At 45.4% G+C, this 19,909-nt stretch overlaps 2 protein-coding genes across 5 annotated transcripts in view; both read left to right on the forward strand.

The window, feature by feature from the left end:
- Positions 1-5,655, forward strand: part of rsrc1 (arginine/serine-rich coiled-coil 1) — a 163,495-nt gene extending 157,840 nt beyond the window's left edge. The window contains exons 8-10 of one of the 2 annotated variants that reach the window (XM_066651990.1): positions 1,392-1,498; positions 2,900-3,100; positions 5,419-5,655. In XM_066651990.1, coding sequence (XP_066508087.1) covers positions 1,392-1,498; positions 2,900-3,100; positions 5,419-5,511 — 401 coding nt within the window. In that variant the 3' untranslated portion in view covers positions 5,512-5,655. The remainder of the gene's footprint in view (positions 1-1,391; positions 1,499-2,899; positions 3,101-5,418) is intronic. The other variant, XM_066651991.1, reaches the window with a different exon arrangement.
- A 1,570-nt stretch (positions 5,656-7,225) lies between these two features.
- mlf1 (myeloid leukemia factor 1) lies at positions 7,226-19,117 on the forward strand. 3 transcript variants are annotated; one of them, XM_066652447.1, is made up of 7 exons: positions 7,226-7,404; positions 10,866-11,028; positions 16,728-16,817; positions 16,952-17,080; positions 17,320-17,479; positions 17,844-17,982; positions 18,364-19,117. In XM_066652447.1, exons 1-7 carry the CDS (start codon positions 7,358-7,360, stop codon positions 18,446-18,448), a joined length of 813 nt encoding a protein of 270 aa, XP_066508544.1. In that variant the 5' UTR covers positions 7,226-7,357; the 3' UTR covers positions 18,449-19,117. The 3 variants fall into 3 exon arrangements, with proteins under 3 accessions (XP_066508544.1, XP_066508545.1, XP_066508543.1); XM_066652446.1 differs by having other exon boundaries at positions 7,227-7,404; positions 16,725-16,817; XM_066652448.1 differs by lacking the exons at positions 16,728-16,817; positions 16,952-17,080.
- The last annotated feature ends 792 nt before the right edge of the window (positions 19,118-19,909 follow it).

Genomic DNA, 19,909 nt, shown 5'->3' on the forward strand with positions numbered 1-19,909 from the left:
TCTTAGGCATGTAATCATATAATTTCTATCTATTTCTCTGGGCAGTGAGAGTGTTTGACTGGAAAATAACTACACAACTATATAACTTTAGAATAAATACAAATAAACATGAACACATTTAACCACAGGAAGAAGATTGTGTTTGATGTTTTCAGAAATGTTACAACACATTTTTCAGCAGTGTGTGTTTCACTAAATGGAAATGGAGACGGCTTTATTTATATAAACAGATAATATAAGTTCCCTGATGAGCAGATGTTGTGATTGCGTTGAGCTGCTAGTGAGCAATGAGGCGTGAAACAGCAGGGGTCTGAACTTAATGTTGTTTTTTTGTTCAGTTACGAAGACACCGTTTGGTAAATAATTGCTCACTGGTGTACTTTTAAAAATCAGTCTCTCAAAACCTAGGCTGTGTGTGTGTGTGTGTGTGTGTGTGTGTGTGTGTGTGTTGGTGCATTGAGGATAAGAGCAGATAGTTATTAAACTGCGCAGCTCGCGGTGGAACACACAGCTGTCCTCCAGATTGACGGATAGATAGATAGACAGAAGCAGGGAGAGCAGCGGAGGGAGGGATAAGTGGGTAGACAGAGAGATGTGCATATTGACTGATTGGCAGATGAGCTGACAGGTGAGACACAATGAGATTATTGTCTCTGTTTTTCTCTCCCACTCTGAAAAGTTTATCTGCGTCCATCCCTTTTCTGTCCTTCTCCCGGTGTTTTCTTTTCCTCTCCCACTTTAGACGCTGCAGACGACGTTTTATACGTTACCGTTGTCACAAAAGGACCTTGAAACTTGTCGTGTTTCGTTTGTTCATTGTTTTGTTTGTGTGTTTTGTTTCAGCATCTGCTCGCGACCGAGGGTCCTTTGATAAACGGAATACAAACGTGTCTTTGAGGACATTTAGAGAAGTTAAAAACATTTGTAGATAATGTACACTACATGTTCGTACGTATTTGGACACTCCCTCTAATGTAAGCACAGGGTTGTTCAGAGTTGTGTAATCACAATATTAATCATTGAAATCTGCCTCACGTGAGCTTAGGGTCAGCAGGACCCCGACTGTGAGCTGTGGAGCAGTGGACCTGCGTTCTCCGGAGGGATGGAGTTCCCTCCAGCATCAGGACCTGTCCTCACTGAAGCTCTCGTGGCCAGTCAAAGCTTTCTCTTTAAACCCTGGTGTCTACAAACTTCTGAACCCAGGGATCTTTAAATCTCTTTATCCCAAATGCTTTGTTTTCCATGTTTCTGTGAGTTGACATTTATCGAATCATCCCTGCTCCGTTTATTCATCCTCCTTCCAGTTTGACCTCTCCCTCTGCCCTCTGCCTCCCTCTCTCTCTCCTCCTCCTCCTCCTCTCTCATCCTCTCTGTCTGTTTCTTCCCCGCAGAGGAGGCCTCTCTCGCCGAGCAGGTGAGGAGGATAAAGGACATCGAGGCCATCGAGAGCGACTCCTTTGTTCCACAGGCTTTCAAATCATCCCGGGACGCCACCAAGGTGTGCTTTTGCTCTCCCTCCTTTCTTTTCCTCTCGTCTTCTGCTCTTTCTCTCCTTTTTCATTTGCTTCACGTCTCCCTTCTCCCCCTCGTTGGTTTGATTCGATTTGCCCCTCGGCTCGGTCTGTCCGCAGACGGAATCATTCCCATTCAGTGCCGTTTGTGGTCCGTCTGCTCGTGCACAAAAGCGGCCGCGGCACGGAAACAGCTGCACTGCAGCCGGAGCTCCCACCCAGAGCTCACGTTCAACCTCCCAAATTAGATTTGTGACAAATGCTCGCACAGGTGGAGACAAAAGGAGCGCAGCTGGAAGGGGCCGGTGTGATAGATTACAGCGGCGGAGCTGTGAAGGCTGATCTGAGATCAGCTCAAGCGAAGCAATGCTTATGTGTAAAATCGAATTTACACATTTTGTGCCTTAGATTTATTCAGAGCAGAGGTATTTAAACTTATTTAAACATCCAGAGACCCCCAGTGGTAGAGACACTGGTGCCCGTCCCCCAACTAAAACAGGCTGTCGTTAGGTAAACTTTCCATAGTCCAGGACTTTTATTGTGTATAATTTACTATAAAACAACATTAAGAGTTTCTCCTTTTTTTCTGCTCTCTCCTCCGCTCATCAACTCCTAAACTTCACCATGCTTCATTTCTCAACTGATGCTGCTCACACTTAATTATAAAAATAAAATCAACCATATATATTGTTTGCAGTCTAACCCTTCCATCACCCACGCCTCTCCTGTAAGCTCTTTCACAGGAGAAGGACAGGTAAATAGTGAGATACTGGTACGAGTGGATGAGACACAGCAGTGCTGCTGGAGTTTTAAACCCTGTGTCCACTCACAGACACTCCTCCCTCGTTGGTCCACCTTGTAGATGTGAAGTCAGGGACAGTAGCTCATCTGTCACTGCACAGTGTGTGTCGGTCGTCGTCTTGTCCTTCATCAGCGATGCCCACAGGACGCTGTTTGCCTGGACATTTTTAACCAAATACCTCATCAGAACAGCTCCTCTCACTGGGGTTCCAGTCTTTGAGCTGATGGGAAAGTGGGTACCTTGGATGCAAGGTGAGGGGAAGGTGAATGGGACGAGGCTGGTTTGTGATTGTGCAGACACTGCCATCATGTGGTGAAGTATCGCAGTACATGCAGCAGTATTTGGCTGTGTTTTGTACGTGCAGGACCCCCTCTGCCCCAAGTGAATGTATTTAATGAAAGAATCCTTCTTTATAATATATTTAAACTAATATAAGAAGTGAATCTAAATAAAGAAGGTCCACGGTACATTTTAAAGATGTTATAGTTGGTTTGCTGTGTGAGATTTTTAAGGATAATTGTTATTATGCTGTACGTTTACATAAAAGAAAATGGAGGGGTTGAGTGTACTGTTCTGTTTTTTTCAGGTAACTGAACCTTTGGAGGTGAAAAAAGAGGTGGAGCCTGGGGACACTTCCCCTGCAAAAGATGATGGAGTCATGTCACTGCCCACTTCCATCAAATACAACGAGAGCGACACACTCGCTCATCACAGTGTACGTCTTCTACATCTACATTCATCGCCTGCGATTCTCCCTCTGATTTACAATCACAGCACCAGGGAAAATGTAGGCGCTGCTGCTTTTAGGCGTCAAATACACTCACTACATATAGATCAGACACACGAGGGCATGTTCCTTTGTGCTGTGGACTGGTCACGTGTTTTAAAGTTTTCTTAATGTGTAAAATGTCTAATCTGTGACACTTTACAACACTTTCCCAAGTTTTAAATAGTTTATTTTATGTTATGCTCACAGTCACTGAGAGTAGAAGAAACAGCTCCCAGTTTATGGCTGTATCCAGGGATCCACAGCTTAAAATGCAAACAGGGAAAACATGGGGAAACAACAATAATATTTACTTATTCTCAGAGTTCATATTTTACACTTTTTAGGATGTGAACTCAGTCTCATTATTTTCACTCAGTCCTCTGAATGTCATTTCTTTTCTAAGGCAATTTCTGACGAGGCTGTGTGTGTGTGTGATACTGGAGGGCAGAAATTTCTGGTGAGAGATCTGGGTGTGTGTGCAGTGCTGTAAACTGAGTTACTGGTGACGGATGCAGATGAGCGGAGCTGAGCTGATCTATAGCAGCAATATGCCCGAGGCGCTGAGCCCCCGTCGGCAGTAATGATTCAATCATTTAGCCCCGCCACTGCTGCTTTACTGTATCTACTGTAATTTCAACCTCATTAGCTCGCGTTGGTGTACGCAGCGGATATGGTGCGTCAGAACAGACGCAGTGACACACGAGGAAACGGGCGACATGTGTCCAGAGGCCATTATATACGTGTTTCTTTTTTTCTTATTTATTTATTTATTTATTTTTATGTGGTCTTCAATGACAAAGTAGAGGCCCTACAGCGAAAAGCTACAAGCTTTAACTCGACATAAATGATACACTTAGCTCTTCTCCTGGAGCTGCCACGGCCTCTCACACACTCTCACACACACATACGCACACGAATGGAAGCGATCAGTCTTTCTCCCAGGCGCAGATTTGATTTCACGCCTTTCGTGTTGTTTGGATGAAAGTAAAGACTGATGAGCGTCTGGCGAAGAGAAGAAGAAGAGAGAGAAGAGTCTCCCAACTTCCAAACTTAAGGAACTCATAAGCCCAACTAATGCGGGAATCACTCAAATCCCCGCGTCTGTGCTGACACCCGAATCACTCTTACGCATTACGCTGTCAGATGCGCTTATGATACACTGCCGTTTACCCTCCCTCTCCCCATCTCCTTCCAAATCGAATCAACAAAAAACGCAGCCAGCGTCTTTTATATTACGCCCCGACTCCAGACAATTAGAGAGAAGCACCGGCTCACATTAGGAAACAATACGCAGCATTGTTTTTAAAGGGGGAGACGTACTCTCCTGATCCGTGCCGGCTGTGATGTCATTAGGCAGAGCCCAGCCAAACACGCTGTAACTGCATTAGCAGTGATGTCAATGTTAGGAGGAACACATGCAGAGAATTTAAACCTAACAGCCCACCACTCTCAATGTGAATAGACAGTGTGAACGCAGGCCGGGTCTCGTGTAATGAACCATTTAGAACCCAGTGTGGAATGGAATGTGTCCTCCACGGTGGAGGGGTGTCCACTTTCTAAAAAAAACACAGACAAACAGATCAGCCTCAGCATTGAAATGTCCCCCACATTTTCCATTCTCTCAGCTCCACCGACCATACAGGAGCACTCTGTTGCTCTGCATACCTCATAACCCTGCATTCACCCCTTTCTTCAATGGTCAGCACCCTCACCCAGCAGGTATGATTTGGGTGGTGGATTATTCTCAGTGTGCGGTGGTGTGTTAGTGTGTGTTGTGCTGGTGTGCATGGATGAGAGTCTTTAAGACCCCACATCTGGACTGAGAATAGTCCACCAAACAAGTGTCCTGTGGGCAGTGTCCTCTGTCAACTGATGAAGGACTAGAGTAGACAGTGAGTGCACACAGCGTTTAAAAGCAGCAAAACCAAATGCAGTCCTGTACCTGTAACAAGGCCTAGAAAATTCTAGAAAAAGAAGCATTTAACTGAGTGTATCTCTACACAGACACATTGCAAGTTAAATTAAAGAGATAACATATTCAGGTCCAGATATTTATCTCCTCTTCTCTGAGGTCTACAATGCGTTCAGAAATACACAAAGGGCGCCATCTTGTGGATCAGAGATTATCTGCAGCTACTGCTGGACCTTGAAGCCATAATAGGAAAAGTGGAGAGAAGAAATGCAGAGAAAGAGCGAAGGGGAGAGAGACAGGAAGAAAGAATGACATGGTAGAAAGAGAGAATTAATAAGAGAGATGGAAGAGGAAAGGAAAAAGAGAAAAGAATGGAGAGCGCTGTTGAGCGGAAGTGGACACTGATGCTGTGATTGTGTTGCAGTTGTTCCTGGATAAAGAAGAGGCAGAGAAGCTGTGGCTGAGTCGGCTGCTGTCTCTGAGGCAGGAGAGGCTGATGGGGAGTCCAGTGCCCTGACCACTCCTTCCAACAAGTTCCGTGCAGCTTTTTCAACAGTTTTTTTTAGACTAGCTTTTTAGAGGTGTCTGAATACTTTTGGACATGTAGGTAAATGAACGTTTGTGGTTTTCTGTTAGTAATTAAAGGTATCAGACGGATGAATGTCCAGGTGATGCCAGAAATACTTTACTACATGTTAATAAAATAAAATAAAATAAAACCTTCGTTCCTTGTAGTTTTTAAGCAGTCTGTAAATACACAGAGTAATGTTTGATGGCTTTTCAGCGCACAAAAATACATGTGCTTTTTTATTTATATCTAAAATACTAACACTGAGGTTTTTAAAGAAAGTTTCCCTGTGTAATGAGACCCCATCCACATTAAATTACTGAACTTCCTGGAACCCTGGTTTGATTAAGCCTTGGTCTGGTTTCCTGAGCTCTATTTTCAGACAGTGGAGATGGACCTTCTGTAGCTCGGGTCTATTTGCGGAGACACCCCCGTCTGGACGTGTGGAGGTAAAGGCTATAAAGATACAGAGGGTCAGTTAATGGGTCTTAATAGATCTTACAGAGAGGGGCATGAGTCTGCTGTCACAGCTGTAATTTCCAAGGGGGGGATACAGGGGGCTACAAACTGTTCTGTGATTAAAACCTGACCGTAGAACCTCGACAAATCATTTAGTAAAACAGTAATTGCACTGATGCAGTGTTACAAACAGTGCTGTGGTAAATACTGACTAAACTATTGAAAATATTATATATGTGTGTGTGAATATAGAGAGACAGATTTAATTATTAAAATAAATTATTTACCTTATGTTCAATTGCCTTTTACCTCATCCTTTTGCAAGTTGTGTATTTTAAATGTAATCCCCTCAAACGTAGCCCTTCAATAATTTACTTTTACACCGTAGCGCTCTAAGAAGGGGATTTAATGAATGAAGGGTGGTCTCTGACCTTTGCCTTGTTCTCTGTGTGTGTTTGTGTATATTCTCCAGCCGATGGCCGGTCTTACATCGGGCTGCAGTTGCTGCGGTGTCCGGTAGCTGCTCCCTCTGCAGCCTGTTGGATGTTCTTACAGGAATCATTCACACTTCCTTAAGTGGAGCTGATGATAACAGAACCGGCTCCACTGGTCATTCACACAGATTTGGGTTTGAGTCTCATTATGGACATTGTCTAATCCAACCTGGGTTCTCTGCACAGAGGGGTTTTGCTTTTTATGTTTTTCACTTTTAATGTTATTTAATTAACATAATTAATGTGGTTAATAGTATTACATCCAGTTCCAGTTACATACTAATTCTCAAATATCTATGGATGTAGATTATCCATACTCTCCAGGGTCGGTGATTGTAACAGGAAGGGTTAAATATGATGGGCAGCCCCCCTGAAAACAGATCTCTGAATTATGGATTTGTGTATATAGAGAGTACCCAGAGCATATTCCCCATATTTAATTATATATATCAATTAATACGATTAATAAGACGGTGAATTTCAAATTTTTAATCCTGCACTGTTTCCTGAATGCATTATTTACGATTCTTCTGAACTCCAGATTCACGGAGGGTCACATTAACGGGCTGAGGGAGAATGTTCTAGAAACAGCTCCTATCTAGAATACGCGTTGCCTTGACCACGCTCACAACACCAGCCGGAAAGGAGGCGGGGACTCGGCAGTTGCCAGCCAATCAGGAGCTCTAACTGCGGGTTTACAGCACAACCGAGCGTCTCAGTGCGGTTTGAGTTTGAATAGAAACTGGAGAGAAACGCACAGGAGGCTGAGCGGACACTTTTAACCGTATCTGTCTCACTCTGTCTCTTAATAACGAACAACCAGCTCCTTTAAACCTGTGGAAATGTTCAACAGTTTATTCAGGGATTTCGAAGAGGACCCATTCTTCTCGTAAGTCTCACAAAGTTAACATTGATACATTATTGGTATTTTTCTGTAACGTTACTACCTTAAATTCTGCGGGAGCTATAGTTCTGTTTAAGGTGGAACCGAAATTTAAATGAAAAGTCTTTGTTTCTCTCACGTTTGTTAGTTTTAGAACATTATTATTTGTTTCATTTTATATGTTAAGTTATTTATTTAAAGGGGCGCTCCAACGCATTGAAAATTAATGCTTAAAAAATTAATGCCTATATTAAAAAAAAAAAAACAAAAACATTTTAAAATAATTTAAAACCGTTCTTGGAAATTCGACGTCGTATGCGCTGTAAGAATTTTCCACAGCGGCGGCGATGGGAACCAGACGGCTCGGCTCTGTTAGCTTACACAGGCAGATATATATCCTTTGTATGCTATCACTATGTGTTTACGTTTCTTGCGATGATAATTATCGATATATATATATATATATATATTGGAAGACACCCCAGATCCTCGCTACAACAGCGTGTATCCAGTGCCATGACTTTGCCGCTATCTTTCCTCAAACACCTGTTGGACTCTGCATTTGACTCCAGCCTTGCGTAACCTACGTAGTTAGCGTAAACATGATTTTTGTTGACGTTGCGGAATCATAGCTCTGTTTATCTATATTTTGCGAAATAAGGCTGCCTTTTTCTTGGCACTTTACTTATGAATTAATTATGAAGAAATGACCATGTTATGCCATATAATATGTTTATTAACCCTGTTCATAAAACAGCTCTAATAAGAGAATTTAGCTAAATGTAAAGGGAAATCCATCTTTTAATATTTGTGCATGTTTAAATGTGTAAGGTATAAAGGAGGTCCTTCATTGTGGGTTCACGTGAAATACTCTTTTAAATGAACTTACAGAGTCAGAATTCTCTTTCACAGTTATAAATAAGTTGCATCTCTAAGGAATAATTCTATAATTGTTCCTCACTGTTCATTTATTCATTCATTCATTCATTTTCAGCACTTTAACCAGACCAGGGTTGGGTGGATCTGGAGCCTACCCAAAATTATAGGACACACTCACACTCTCACACTTGGGGACAGATTCACACACTCAAACACACAATCTACCACTCCACATACCAACGTGTGTTTGGACTGTGGGAGGAAAGTAAACACTTGGAGGACACCCCTACAGACACAGGAAGAACACACTACACTCCTCACAGACTGTCACCCGGAGAACACCCACACAGACACAGAGAGAACACAACACACTCCTCACAGACAGTCACTTGGAGGAAACCCACACAGACACAGGGAGAACACACCACACTCCTCACAGTCACCTGGAGGAAACCCACGCAGACACAGCGAGAACACACCACACTCCTCACAGACAGTCACCCGGAGGAAACCCACGCAGACACAGGGAGAACACACCACACTCCTCACAGACAGTGACCTGGAGGAAACCCACGCAGACACAGCGAGAACACACCACACTCCTCACAGACAGTCACCCGGAGGAAACCCACGCAGACACAGGGAGAACACACCACACTCCTCACAGTCAGTCACCCGGAGGAAACCCACGCAGACACAGGGAGAACACACCACACTCTTCACAGACAGTCACCCGGAGGAAACCCACACAGATACGGGGAGAACACACCACACTCCTCACAGACAGTGACCTGGAGGAAACCCACGCAGACACAGGGAGAACACACCACACTCCTCACAGACAGTCACCCGGAGGAAACCCACGCAGACACAGGGAGAACACACCACACTCCTCACAGTCAGTCACCCGGAGGAAACCCACGTAGACACAGGGAGAACACACCACACTCCTCACAGTCAGTCACCCGGAGGAAACTTACGCAGACACAGAGAGAACAAACCACACTCCTCACAGACAGTCACCCGGAGGAAACCCACGTAGACACAGGGAGAACACACCACACTCCTCACAGACAGTCACCCGGAGGAAACCCACGCAGACACAGGGAGAACACACCACACTCCTCACAGTCAGTCACCCGGAGGAAACCCACGTAGACACAGGGAGAACACACCACACTCCTCACAGACAGTCACCCGGAGGAAACCCACGTAGACACAGGGAGAACACACCACACTCCTCACAGTCAGTCACCCGGAGGAAACTTACGCAGACACAGAGAGAACAAACCACACTCCTCACAGACAGTCACCCGGAGGAAACCCACGTAGACACAGGGAGAACACGCCACACTCCTCACAGACAGTCACCTGAGGAGTAGGCCCCGCCCAGGACCCAGAGACCCTGGCCTGTGAGGCCGCTGGTTTTGTTAGTAAACAAATAAAACGACTGGATGGTGTAGACACTGCCGCCCCTGCTTCCTTTCACCAGCACTGAGTCCTCTACGGTGTCCCTGTCCTGTTTTACAACACATCGACTGAGTTGGGCAGTGATTTAAACTCCTCTTGACATTCAGCACTTGTATAAATAATCTCCATAAAAAAGCATTGAGCAATAAAATGGGGGCCTCTGGAGTGGTGGCACATGAGCCTAAGGTCACTATGCTCAATGCCATGCACAGGCGAGAGGAACCTTTAGTGTTAAGATATTGGGGTTCCAGCAGCATTCATGATCCAGAACTCCCAGCCAACACCAGAACCGGACCTCACTAATGCTCTCAGATCTTCATAAATATTCTCCAGCGTTTACTGTAAAGCCTTCCCAGAAGAGTAGGGGCTGATACTTCAGCAAAGTGGGACCCATCCCCTGTTAATACCCTTGATTTCAGAAGACAGCTGGACAAACAGGTGTCCACAAACTTTTTGACATAGAGTATGACTCCGACCCCACAGGCCTCACTCACTGTAATATTTATATAGGCTGCTTGCAATTGTCAGATTCTACGCTTCTGTGCTAACTAACTTCAGCTCCTGATTTTAAACAGCGTGTGAAGGGGCTAAAAACGGAGGGTTGAGAGAGAGGAAATGATTCAGAGGACCTTACTGTGCCGCGTTAATGTCCGGTGTAGTGCTCATCAAAGGCCTGTACTTGTTGAGCTGAATGTTAGTGAATGATATCAGGGCTCAAAATATAAGGAGAGTTCACTCACTGGAAAATTCAGCACGAATGGCTTTCCCTTCAGTCAGCGTACAGAACCATTTACAACTTTGATGCTAAAATTAAAATGAGTGATATCAATGTTTCCCCAAAGTCGGGAATCGAACTGGACAAGGGGAGTTGCTATTTATTTCATACAAACATTTCTTTTTATTTATTAACATGGTGTGTAACGTATGGACTACGTTGCTCTTATCATCTCTTTCTCTTTCTTTCCCCATTATCTCTTTTAGCTCGTCAAGGTAGGCCTTCGCTCCTGTTCTCAATGCATGAGCATTCTCCATTCTCTGTTATCACATCATTTGGACAGTGAGTTTTTTTTTTTTTTTAAAGCTCCGATTGCTGTTAATTTCTTCCCTCTGTTTGATAGCGACCCATTCCAGGCCCACAACGAACGCATCAGGAATATGATGAGAAGTTTCTCCGATCCTTTCGGCCATGGCCTCATGCCCAGTATCACAGATGGTCGGGACAGAGGACGAAGGGGAGAGGGCCAGCCCAGCTCCAATCTAGACCTCCGTAGTGACCACAGAGTGAGTACTGAGAGCTAACTTCAAACGTTTTCTGTAAAACTAAGTCACAGAGGAGAATGATACAGAACATCTTCATTTCAGTAATGGTGGTAGGAATCTACAACACAAATACATCCATTACGCCTGCTGTACAAAACGAATCAATGAGGTGTTTTGAGTTATTTATGTCGTGCTGATGGTAAAATAATGGTAAGTCTGAAAAAGTCAGTTCTTGGAGGTTCTCTCAAGCTCTGCATTTCCCATCAAACATCTCTCGATGGCTTTGTTTATATCTAAAAAGAGGTGATAAATAGGTGAAAGCCAAGTTTATTCTACCCTCATAGAGATGTCATAGTTGTGAAAGTCAATCCAGGATAAAACGGTCAGCATGAGCACAGTGGCTGCCTTTCCTTCTATATTTAAGAGTACAAGTCGTGTCATCTTAAAGAAATAGGTACAGATGTCATCAGGTTATCTGAGTATTGATTCTCAGGGGGATGTTTGTCCATGCTCAGTTTCCTGGGTCAGGACCCAGCTCTGACACTGTGACCATCAAAACACGCCGCCCCCCATGACTCGCAGTACCCAAAGCTGGGTTCTCTGCATGCAACACCTCAGGCTGGTTCTCCCACCTTGGTTCTCATTGACCCACATACTCCCCGTTTTGAGCGATGAGTGAAAGGACCTGAACATGTGTCCAACTTCTAGGACATAGCAGGTACATAGCAGTAGTTAAAATAACAATATCAGCAGTGGGAGTTTACTGAGGGCATGATGGAAACCTGCCATACCGCTGTAACCCGAGGCGCTTCTCTGGCAGTGTAGTTTCCAGCTTATTGAACGCTGGAGTTTAGAGAAGAGGCGTGTAGAGGAGGGCTAGTGAAGGAGAAGTCCCTATCGCCCCCTCAAGGAGCTATGTTTAGCCCTGCGGGTATTTTAAGCTGGACAGCATTGTTCCACTGACACACTGCTTTCTCACTCAAACGTTTTAAAACTCTCTCAGGACCTGACTCAACTGTCGACATGTACACTCCAAAGAGGCTAGTTTCATTTAAATGTAGGCTTTCAGATCAGGTTTCTGCTTTGTTTGCTCATTATACAGGCAAACTACAACTGTCAAACTTTGGGTTTTAAAGGGGACATGGGAAAAACGCCCCTGTCCTGTGAAAAGCACATTAGAGCAGGGAATAAATGATGCTTTTCCAGTGCATGGGTCCGGCTCGGCTCGGCTCGCTTAAAACTTGTCGCTTTTCCACTGGCAGGGCTCTTCCGCGAAATGGAGCCGGTGACATCAAAGAAACCTGTCTATTACAGGAGTCGCTGTCTTTGAAAACCACAGCAACAACAGCAGTAAAGTTAGATGCTGTTTATTCATCGTGTATTCGCGTGTTGTTTTAGTTTTTTGGACTAAACACGACTCCACGCCCCAGTTCTCACAGATCAGTTTTACTAGTTGCACGTTCGTCTGCCATCGGCCCAAGGAGCCTATAAACCTCTTCAAAACACTTTGAGGTAAAGTCACGAGCTGCCGTTGTGAGTCTGATAAAAGTTAATATGAAAGCTGCTGTAACTTAAGAGATTGTACAAGCAGCGAATTTGAATGAGCTCTGCATTTTGTGGTGATTGACATGGCTCTGGCCAATCAGCGCCCTGCAGGGTTCACACATCACCATTTAGTTTAATCCTGAAAGGTTTGAAATGATAATGAAGCTGCAGTTGTTGGCTGTTTTGGTCATTTCTCCATAGCATTAAAAATGACAGTTTTATTATAAGAAAAAAACAAACAATCAATAAAAAACCTAAAAATGAAGCAGTGTGAAAACAGCAAGTGAAGAATTTATTGGTTGCTGCTTTCGTTATGAGCTCCATCAGGAAAAGACACTGCAAAAGCATGCGATTGATTTGTTCTGTGCTTGCGGATGATATTGTATACATAAGTGTGTGTGAGCTTTGGTTTAGACGATTTAAAGATGGACATTTTTATGTTAGCAATTGGGAAAGTATATTAATATTAGTACTCCATATTTAGGTTATATTTTGTTGAATAAAACGACAACTGCCGGTTTTAATAGGACACACCTGTTCCCATATAATGTCAAAATAGAGGGAGAATGTTTGAATTTTGAATTACAACTTTGTTACACAAAAGCTTCAAAAGGTACTGTTTACCTTATTTATTAACCTTTTAATGACATTAAAACCATGGGTTTTAAAAAAATGACATGGGTTAAGACTGTATTATTGGCAGTGTGCTGGGTTGTCCGTGTAGCCCTGAGGTCTCATGATGGCCAGCTGGCCTGCTATAGCACCCCCAGGGTGCTAAACATAGTTCCCATGTCCCTCCATAACCCCTCCACCTTCCCTCCATCTGCCTTCTTTACTCATCCCTGGTGATCACTTTCATCTAACGCCAGAACGTTCCCTGTGCCCTGTGATCTCGTTGTTTTCATTTCAATCGGCCGCTCAGGAGCAGGGGAGAGTCTGTAAAGGGGTCAAGTGCGAGCTGCTTCGGGTCATTGCAGAGACTTTTGGTTCGGTTCTGTTTTAAGGCTGCCTGCTTTGTGGAGGTCATGCCTCTGGATTAGCCTTGATTATTAACGGGGTGCTGCAAGTGTGTACCCCGCTACTCTTCTGGCTTCACGTGTTTATGTGTCTGTTGCTGTGTTTGGGGGTTCGGCATCCTAACCCACCTGCTTTGGCACAACAAACAAGTCTTCAGCTTTCACACACGGCATACTCCACTGCTCTCAAATATCACACACGCTTGAGGGGATCGTTCTGGGGCGGACTCCAACGCAGATACGCATTCTAACACATGGCCCCTTCAAGCTGGAGCCTAATGGAGACTGATCATATTGCGACCTCAGACCTAGCAGCAGGGAGCGAGGTTCTGATAACCCCCTGTTGTTCTGATATTTCTCAGTCCCTTCATTCATTAATAAGGTGCTTTTGCTTTGGATCATTTGCCAAAATTCAAAGCACCTCGCCCATTCGGAGACTGTGAGTCATCCTGAGCCCCCGCCGCCGGTTGTCTGGGTGTGAGAGGAGACCCCGATGCCTGTGATGAGGCCTGGCAGAAATGGGTCGTGAACTCAAGTCAGCAGCATAGCTCCCCGCTCACACCGTTCCCCCAGAATAGTGTGTTAATGAAAGAACCTTTTACCCACGCTATGGATTTTGCAGCGTTTAAACCAGGAGCGCTTTAAAAATATGCTGCAGCGAACGAACGAGGAGCGTGGCCTTCTCTCACGGGCCATTATTAGTCGTTAACTCTCTTTCAGGAGTGCTGAGAGGTTTAAGGCAGCGTGACCTTTCAGAGGAGCTGATGCAGCACTGCCAAGACCCCGGCTCTCCTAAAGCCTCGGTCAGTTTGTGGAAAATGGATCCACCTCGACACGAAATGCCAGAATAATCCGCAGTGACAGGCACCAATTTCACAAAGACTGTGGCCCTCTCAGCACCCCCCGTACCCTATGTATACATATACAGAACTTTGACTGTTTGTACATTAATACACACACACACATACACCAGCTCCCCCCACACACCTGTTCACACACTCATCTCCCCATCCATTCACACTGAACCATAAAAAACACCACCTTAAATGAATCTAGATCCACACCCCTAAGGATATCACGTGATAAACATCACTGCACTCGCCCAAACATTACAGGAAAATTAACCACACCACACTCCTCACAGACAGTCACCTGGAGGAAACCCACACGGACACAGGGAGAACACACCACACTCCTCACAGACAGTCACCCGGAGGAAACCCACGCAGACACAGGGAGAACACACCACACTCCTCACAGACAGTCACCCAGAGGAAACCCACGCAGACACAGGGAGAACACACCACACTCCTCACAGACAGTCACCCGGAGGAAACCCACGCAGACACAGGGAGAACACACCACACTCCTCACAGACAGTCACCCGGAGGAAACCCACGCAGACACAGGGAGAACACACCACACTCCTCACAGACAGTCACCCGGAGGAAACCCACGCAGACACAGGGAGAACACACCACACTCCTCACAGACAGTCACCCGGAGGAAACCCACGCAGACACAGGGAGAACACACCACACTCCTCACAGACAGTCACCCGGAGGAAACCCACGCAGACACAGAGAGAACACACCACACTCCTCACAGACAGTCACCCGGAGGAAACCCACGCAGACACAGAGAGAACACACCACACTCCTCACAGACAGTCACCCGGAGCGAGACTCGAACCCACAACCTGCAGGACCCTGGAGCTGCGCGACTCTGCCACCGCTTCTGTATTGTTTCCAAAGTTAATTTGCATGTGGCCCGATTAGATCAGCATTTAAAAGAAGATCAAGTTAAATACAAGAAGCTTTTATCACACCCTCTGCCTGCGTTGTGTCCCACATTGTTCTTCCTATTTTCCAGTGAACTGTGCTGTCCTGGTCACCCTAGTGATTTTTCTAACACTCAGATCTTGCCAAGCCTTGAATCTGGAAGCTCCGGGCTTTAGGACGCCCCTTTTTTATCAGCACAGTCAGCACAGAAAACCTTGGCTCAAATTCACGCTCACATAGCTCTGCACTGCTGGGCTTATGGAATACCAGCACAAACAATAGGAGAACTTCTGAGAATTCGAGTTAACTAAGAGTCCGTTTTAGCCTTGTGCGTTCTTAGAAAGACACCGCCACCCTGAAGGCCAGGCGTCCGTCCACGAGCAGGTGCAGGACGAGATGTGACTTGCTGAAGCCACTGTATGTGTCTGAAACAAGCACTTAATTTCATAAGGCTTTAGATAATCGTGCGTACAGTGCGTTAGTCTGTCTGCTCCTACTGCAGAGCTTGTGAGACACTCCACCAACGAATGTGGTACATGAAGTTCCCACCAAAATACTCTGTGTCTCAAAGTACAGTCAGGACAAAAACACAGGTCTGTTAGTGCTACCTACACCTTCTAATAAACGTTGTATAATATCCGTAGATGTTTGATTTAAAGTACGGGATGCACTGGCTTGGGGAGCAGTGGAACTACTTTCCCCGGCCAAAGCATGTGTCAATGTTTTTGGACACAGAGCACGAGCTAACGTGCATTCGCATAGTCCATAAACCACACGTATAGACCTGTACATCGTATTAATACCCAAAGCACAGCTAGAACGAGTCCTGAAGTCTTAGTGCATTACGCCCAGCACTCACTGCAGTTCCCCCGGGAAATACCTCACCCTTTCTTACATCAACCCACCGCATTCACAATTTGCAAAAGTCCCGTCTTTGTTTCAGTCTCACACCATTAACAGCTTGATGTGGGCGCGTTCCCTCTTAAGCTTCATGTGTCCTTCAGAACATGTGTTAACACCGGCGAGGGCCCTCAGCCGTAAGAGTGCATGCTCCACAAGCCCTTTACTCTCTGAACTGTCGGAGGGAAGGCTTTGAAGGGCGGTTAAGGCTGAGGAGCCCTAAGGATAGACTTCATAGATTGAAGTGGTGATATATGGAGGAGCGAGCTCGACTCACACCCATAGGACCACTCAGAGCTGTAGAAGGCAGTTCTATGTGTTATAAAGAGAGCATGAAGAGAGACACACTGAAGGATGTTCGTGTGATGATTCTGGGTGGAAATTCAGGTTCTCCTGGAAGCTGTGTGTGATCAACCACTGTGGTTATTAACATGTGTCAGCTCAGTGAGTGACTACACCTTCATACCTGTCACAGCAGGAGATGGATCACTTCAGGAACCCTTTTGCCATGGTGGACAACATGATGTTGGGGGTGAGGAACCGAATGGAAAACATGCACCGGTCTTTTGTGAGTCTCTGTCCCTTCTAAACCCTTTACAGTTTCAAATGCTGGTGCTGCGCTTTGAGTCCTCGGTGTCATCAGTAGGTACAGGAGAGTCTGGATTAGATACAAAACGCTTGGCTTCTTTACTTTGGTTTCAGGAGCACATGTCCACAGACTCCAACACCCATGCCTTCAGCTCCTCCTCAGTTATGACCTACTCTAAAGTGGGAGATGAGGCGCCAAAAGTGTTCCAGGCTTCCACTCAGACACGGTGTGCTCCAGGAGGGGTGAGTACCGAGGAACGGTCTGAAGGTTTAAAGCACAGTGAGCTGGTTTCAGTCACTTCTTTACAACCTCGCTCACGTTTACGAACAGCACAATAAGGTGTCGCCTTGTTTCTACAATGTATTCATGTATGTTTAGGTTTTATAATCTGTCCCAAAGTATATATTTATTAGAGTTGAGCAGCTTTTAAAGGAGTGACACCATGGAGACAGTGAGACAGTGTGTGTGTGTGTATATGTAGATCAGGGAAACCAGACGAGCTCTCAAAGACTCAGAGAGCGGCCTAGAAAAGATGTCTATCGGCCACCACATACAGGACAGAGGGCACGTCATCGAGAGGAAACACAACCGGAAAACGGGAGAGAAGGAGCTCAACCAGGATTTCCAGAACTTAGACGAGAGTGAGTTCCCCGTTTGTTCATTTTAATCTGATGTAAATAAGACTGAATGCTTTGTGTTTTGCATATTTCACTTAACACATCCCTTACGTCCTGTACCAGATATGAACACTGCTATAAATGTTCACGCTAACTAAACCTCATCTGAACACACGGCAGCTTAAACGTTAGAATTATAATCAGAAGAGAAGACGACAAACCTCCGTGCACAAACACCTAACAAACCTGGACACGACACGTTCAGGACCTTCCTGCAACAGCAAACAAAACACAGGGCCATGTTTTAGTAGTCGCCTATTTTAGTTCCTCTTTGCACAAAGCCAAAAACTACCCCTGACCCCTGACCCTCACCTCTCTGTCCTTGCAGCTGAGGCCCAGTCCTTCGATGAGGAGTGGCAGCAAGAGCTGTCCAAATTCCAGTCCCGAGCTCCGCTGTCTCGTCTGGAGGCTCCGAGGTCCAGAGCTGTGCACAGAGCGGCCATCGCCGGCCCCTGCAACACTCACAGGTCAGATTAGACATCGTGCAGTGTATAATTAGAGCTGCATCGTATACAGTGTGATATTCCCTTTGGCAGCACTAAAATGAGATGAACAAATCACCCACGCCATGTTCTGATGTGTGCTGTAAGCATCCAGATCGGATCACAAAGGGCTCCAGGACGTTCCTGTGCAAGTTCTCTTTAGGTTTATTCAGGCACATTATAGAATGTGCTTCTGTTTGTTTCATGCAGTTACACATTTCCACCAAAGGGGTCTCCAAATCCACAAATGTTACAAGGTGCAGCTTTAATTGTAAATAGAATATTTTAACATTCCATATGGCAGAAAAGGAAGGAATGAAGGAACTAATGGACTTTCCTCATGTGATTTTTATCTTTCTTCTCCAGAGAAAACGAAAAAGCATCCGCAGGCAAGAAGAAAACCCACGTCTCTGAGCTCAACATCCAGGGCTCTGGTTTGCAGAAAAAGTAAAAACTGATGAAACGAGAATAAAAGTGTGGCAGGCAGCGGCTCCTGGTGATTTTCACACTTTCAGTGCTATTCGCTTCTGCGTCGTACGCTAGACTACATCCACGTCTGCTTCACTGATCCAGATCGATCCTCCACTGGTTCTGGATTTATGGAAATGTTTGAGGAGGACTCTGACAGGTTCACAGCGGCTCCTGAGATTGATAGTTAAGGCCCAAGCAGTCGCTCGATAGATTAGGTGCAGTATCAGAAGATACAGGTGCATAGATCCTTACTCATTTTCACACGGAGCAAAACTCCGAGATTTTCTGTGACGGCTTGATTGTTTTCTGTTGTGTCTTTTCCCACCTGGGTTTCTCCCTTTTTGTTTTCTTTTGCTTTTTGATAAACTCTAGTACATAGATGTTACACATTTAAAAATGCACTTATTAATATTGTACATGTGATTGACTCTAAAACCTGCACCTTTCCCAAAAGAGAACAATCTGCTGTAAACATTTGTAAAGAAAATCATACGAAGGCCCTTTTTATACATCTTTGTATTCTCCTTTTCAGCTTGTATTATGTTTTTCAGAGAGCTTTTGGAAAAGAAACTATGGTGTAAGGCCTTCTCTCTCTCTCTCTCTCTCTCTGTATCTAAACTTGATGACACAGCATTAATGTTCTCCATAAAGTCCTTAATAAATCCTCTGTGAGTCGTGAGTCTGTTTCTGAACCTGTTACAGATCCGCTTTCCTCGACCCGATGACCACATACATCTGCTCTTATTCTCCGAGGGCTGATGCACTGAGGCTGTGATGTGCACTTTATCTGATCTGTGGGTGTGTGTTCTGTATCTGTTACACATTGTCACTCTCAGCTGTTCTGCATGTGCTCCACCTCGTGCTGCATATTTACATTCACTGTTGAGCAATGACTCTTACACATGGCTAAAAGCAGATGGCGTGCGTCACTGCACTTATGATTCAAACTTCAGAAAGAGGGAGAACACACCACACTCCTCACAGACAGTCACTCAGAGGAAACCCACACAGACACAGAGAGAACACACCACACTCCTCACAGACAGTCACCCGGAGGAAACCCACACGGACACAGAGAGAACACACCACACTCCTCACAGACAGTCACCCGGAGGAAACCCACGCAGACACAGAGAGAACACACCACACTCCTCACAGACAGTCACCCAGAGGAAACCCACGCAGACACAGAGAGAACACACCACACTCCTCACAGACAGTCACCCGGAGGAAACCCACACGGACACAGAGAGAACACACCACACTCCTCACAGACAGTCACCCGGAGGAAACCCACACGGACACAGAGAGAACACACCACACTCCTCACAGACAGTCACCCGGAGGAAACCCACACAGACACAGAGAGAACACACCAAACTCCTCACAGACAGTCACCCGGAGGAAACAGACACAGAGAGAACACACCACACTCCTCACA

The sequence above is a fragment of the Hoplias malabaricus genome, chromosome X1 (genome assembly GCF_029633855.1).
Source record: "Hoplias malabaricus isolate fHopMal1 chromosome X1, fHopMal1.hap1, whole genome shotgun sequence".
Lineage (NCBI taxonomy): Eukaryota > Metazoa > Chordata > Actinopteri > Characiformes > Erythrinidae > Hoplias > Hoplias malabaricus.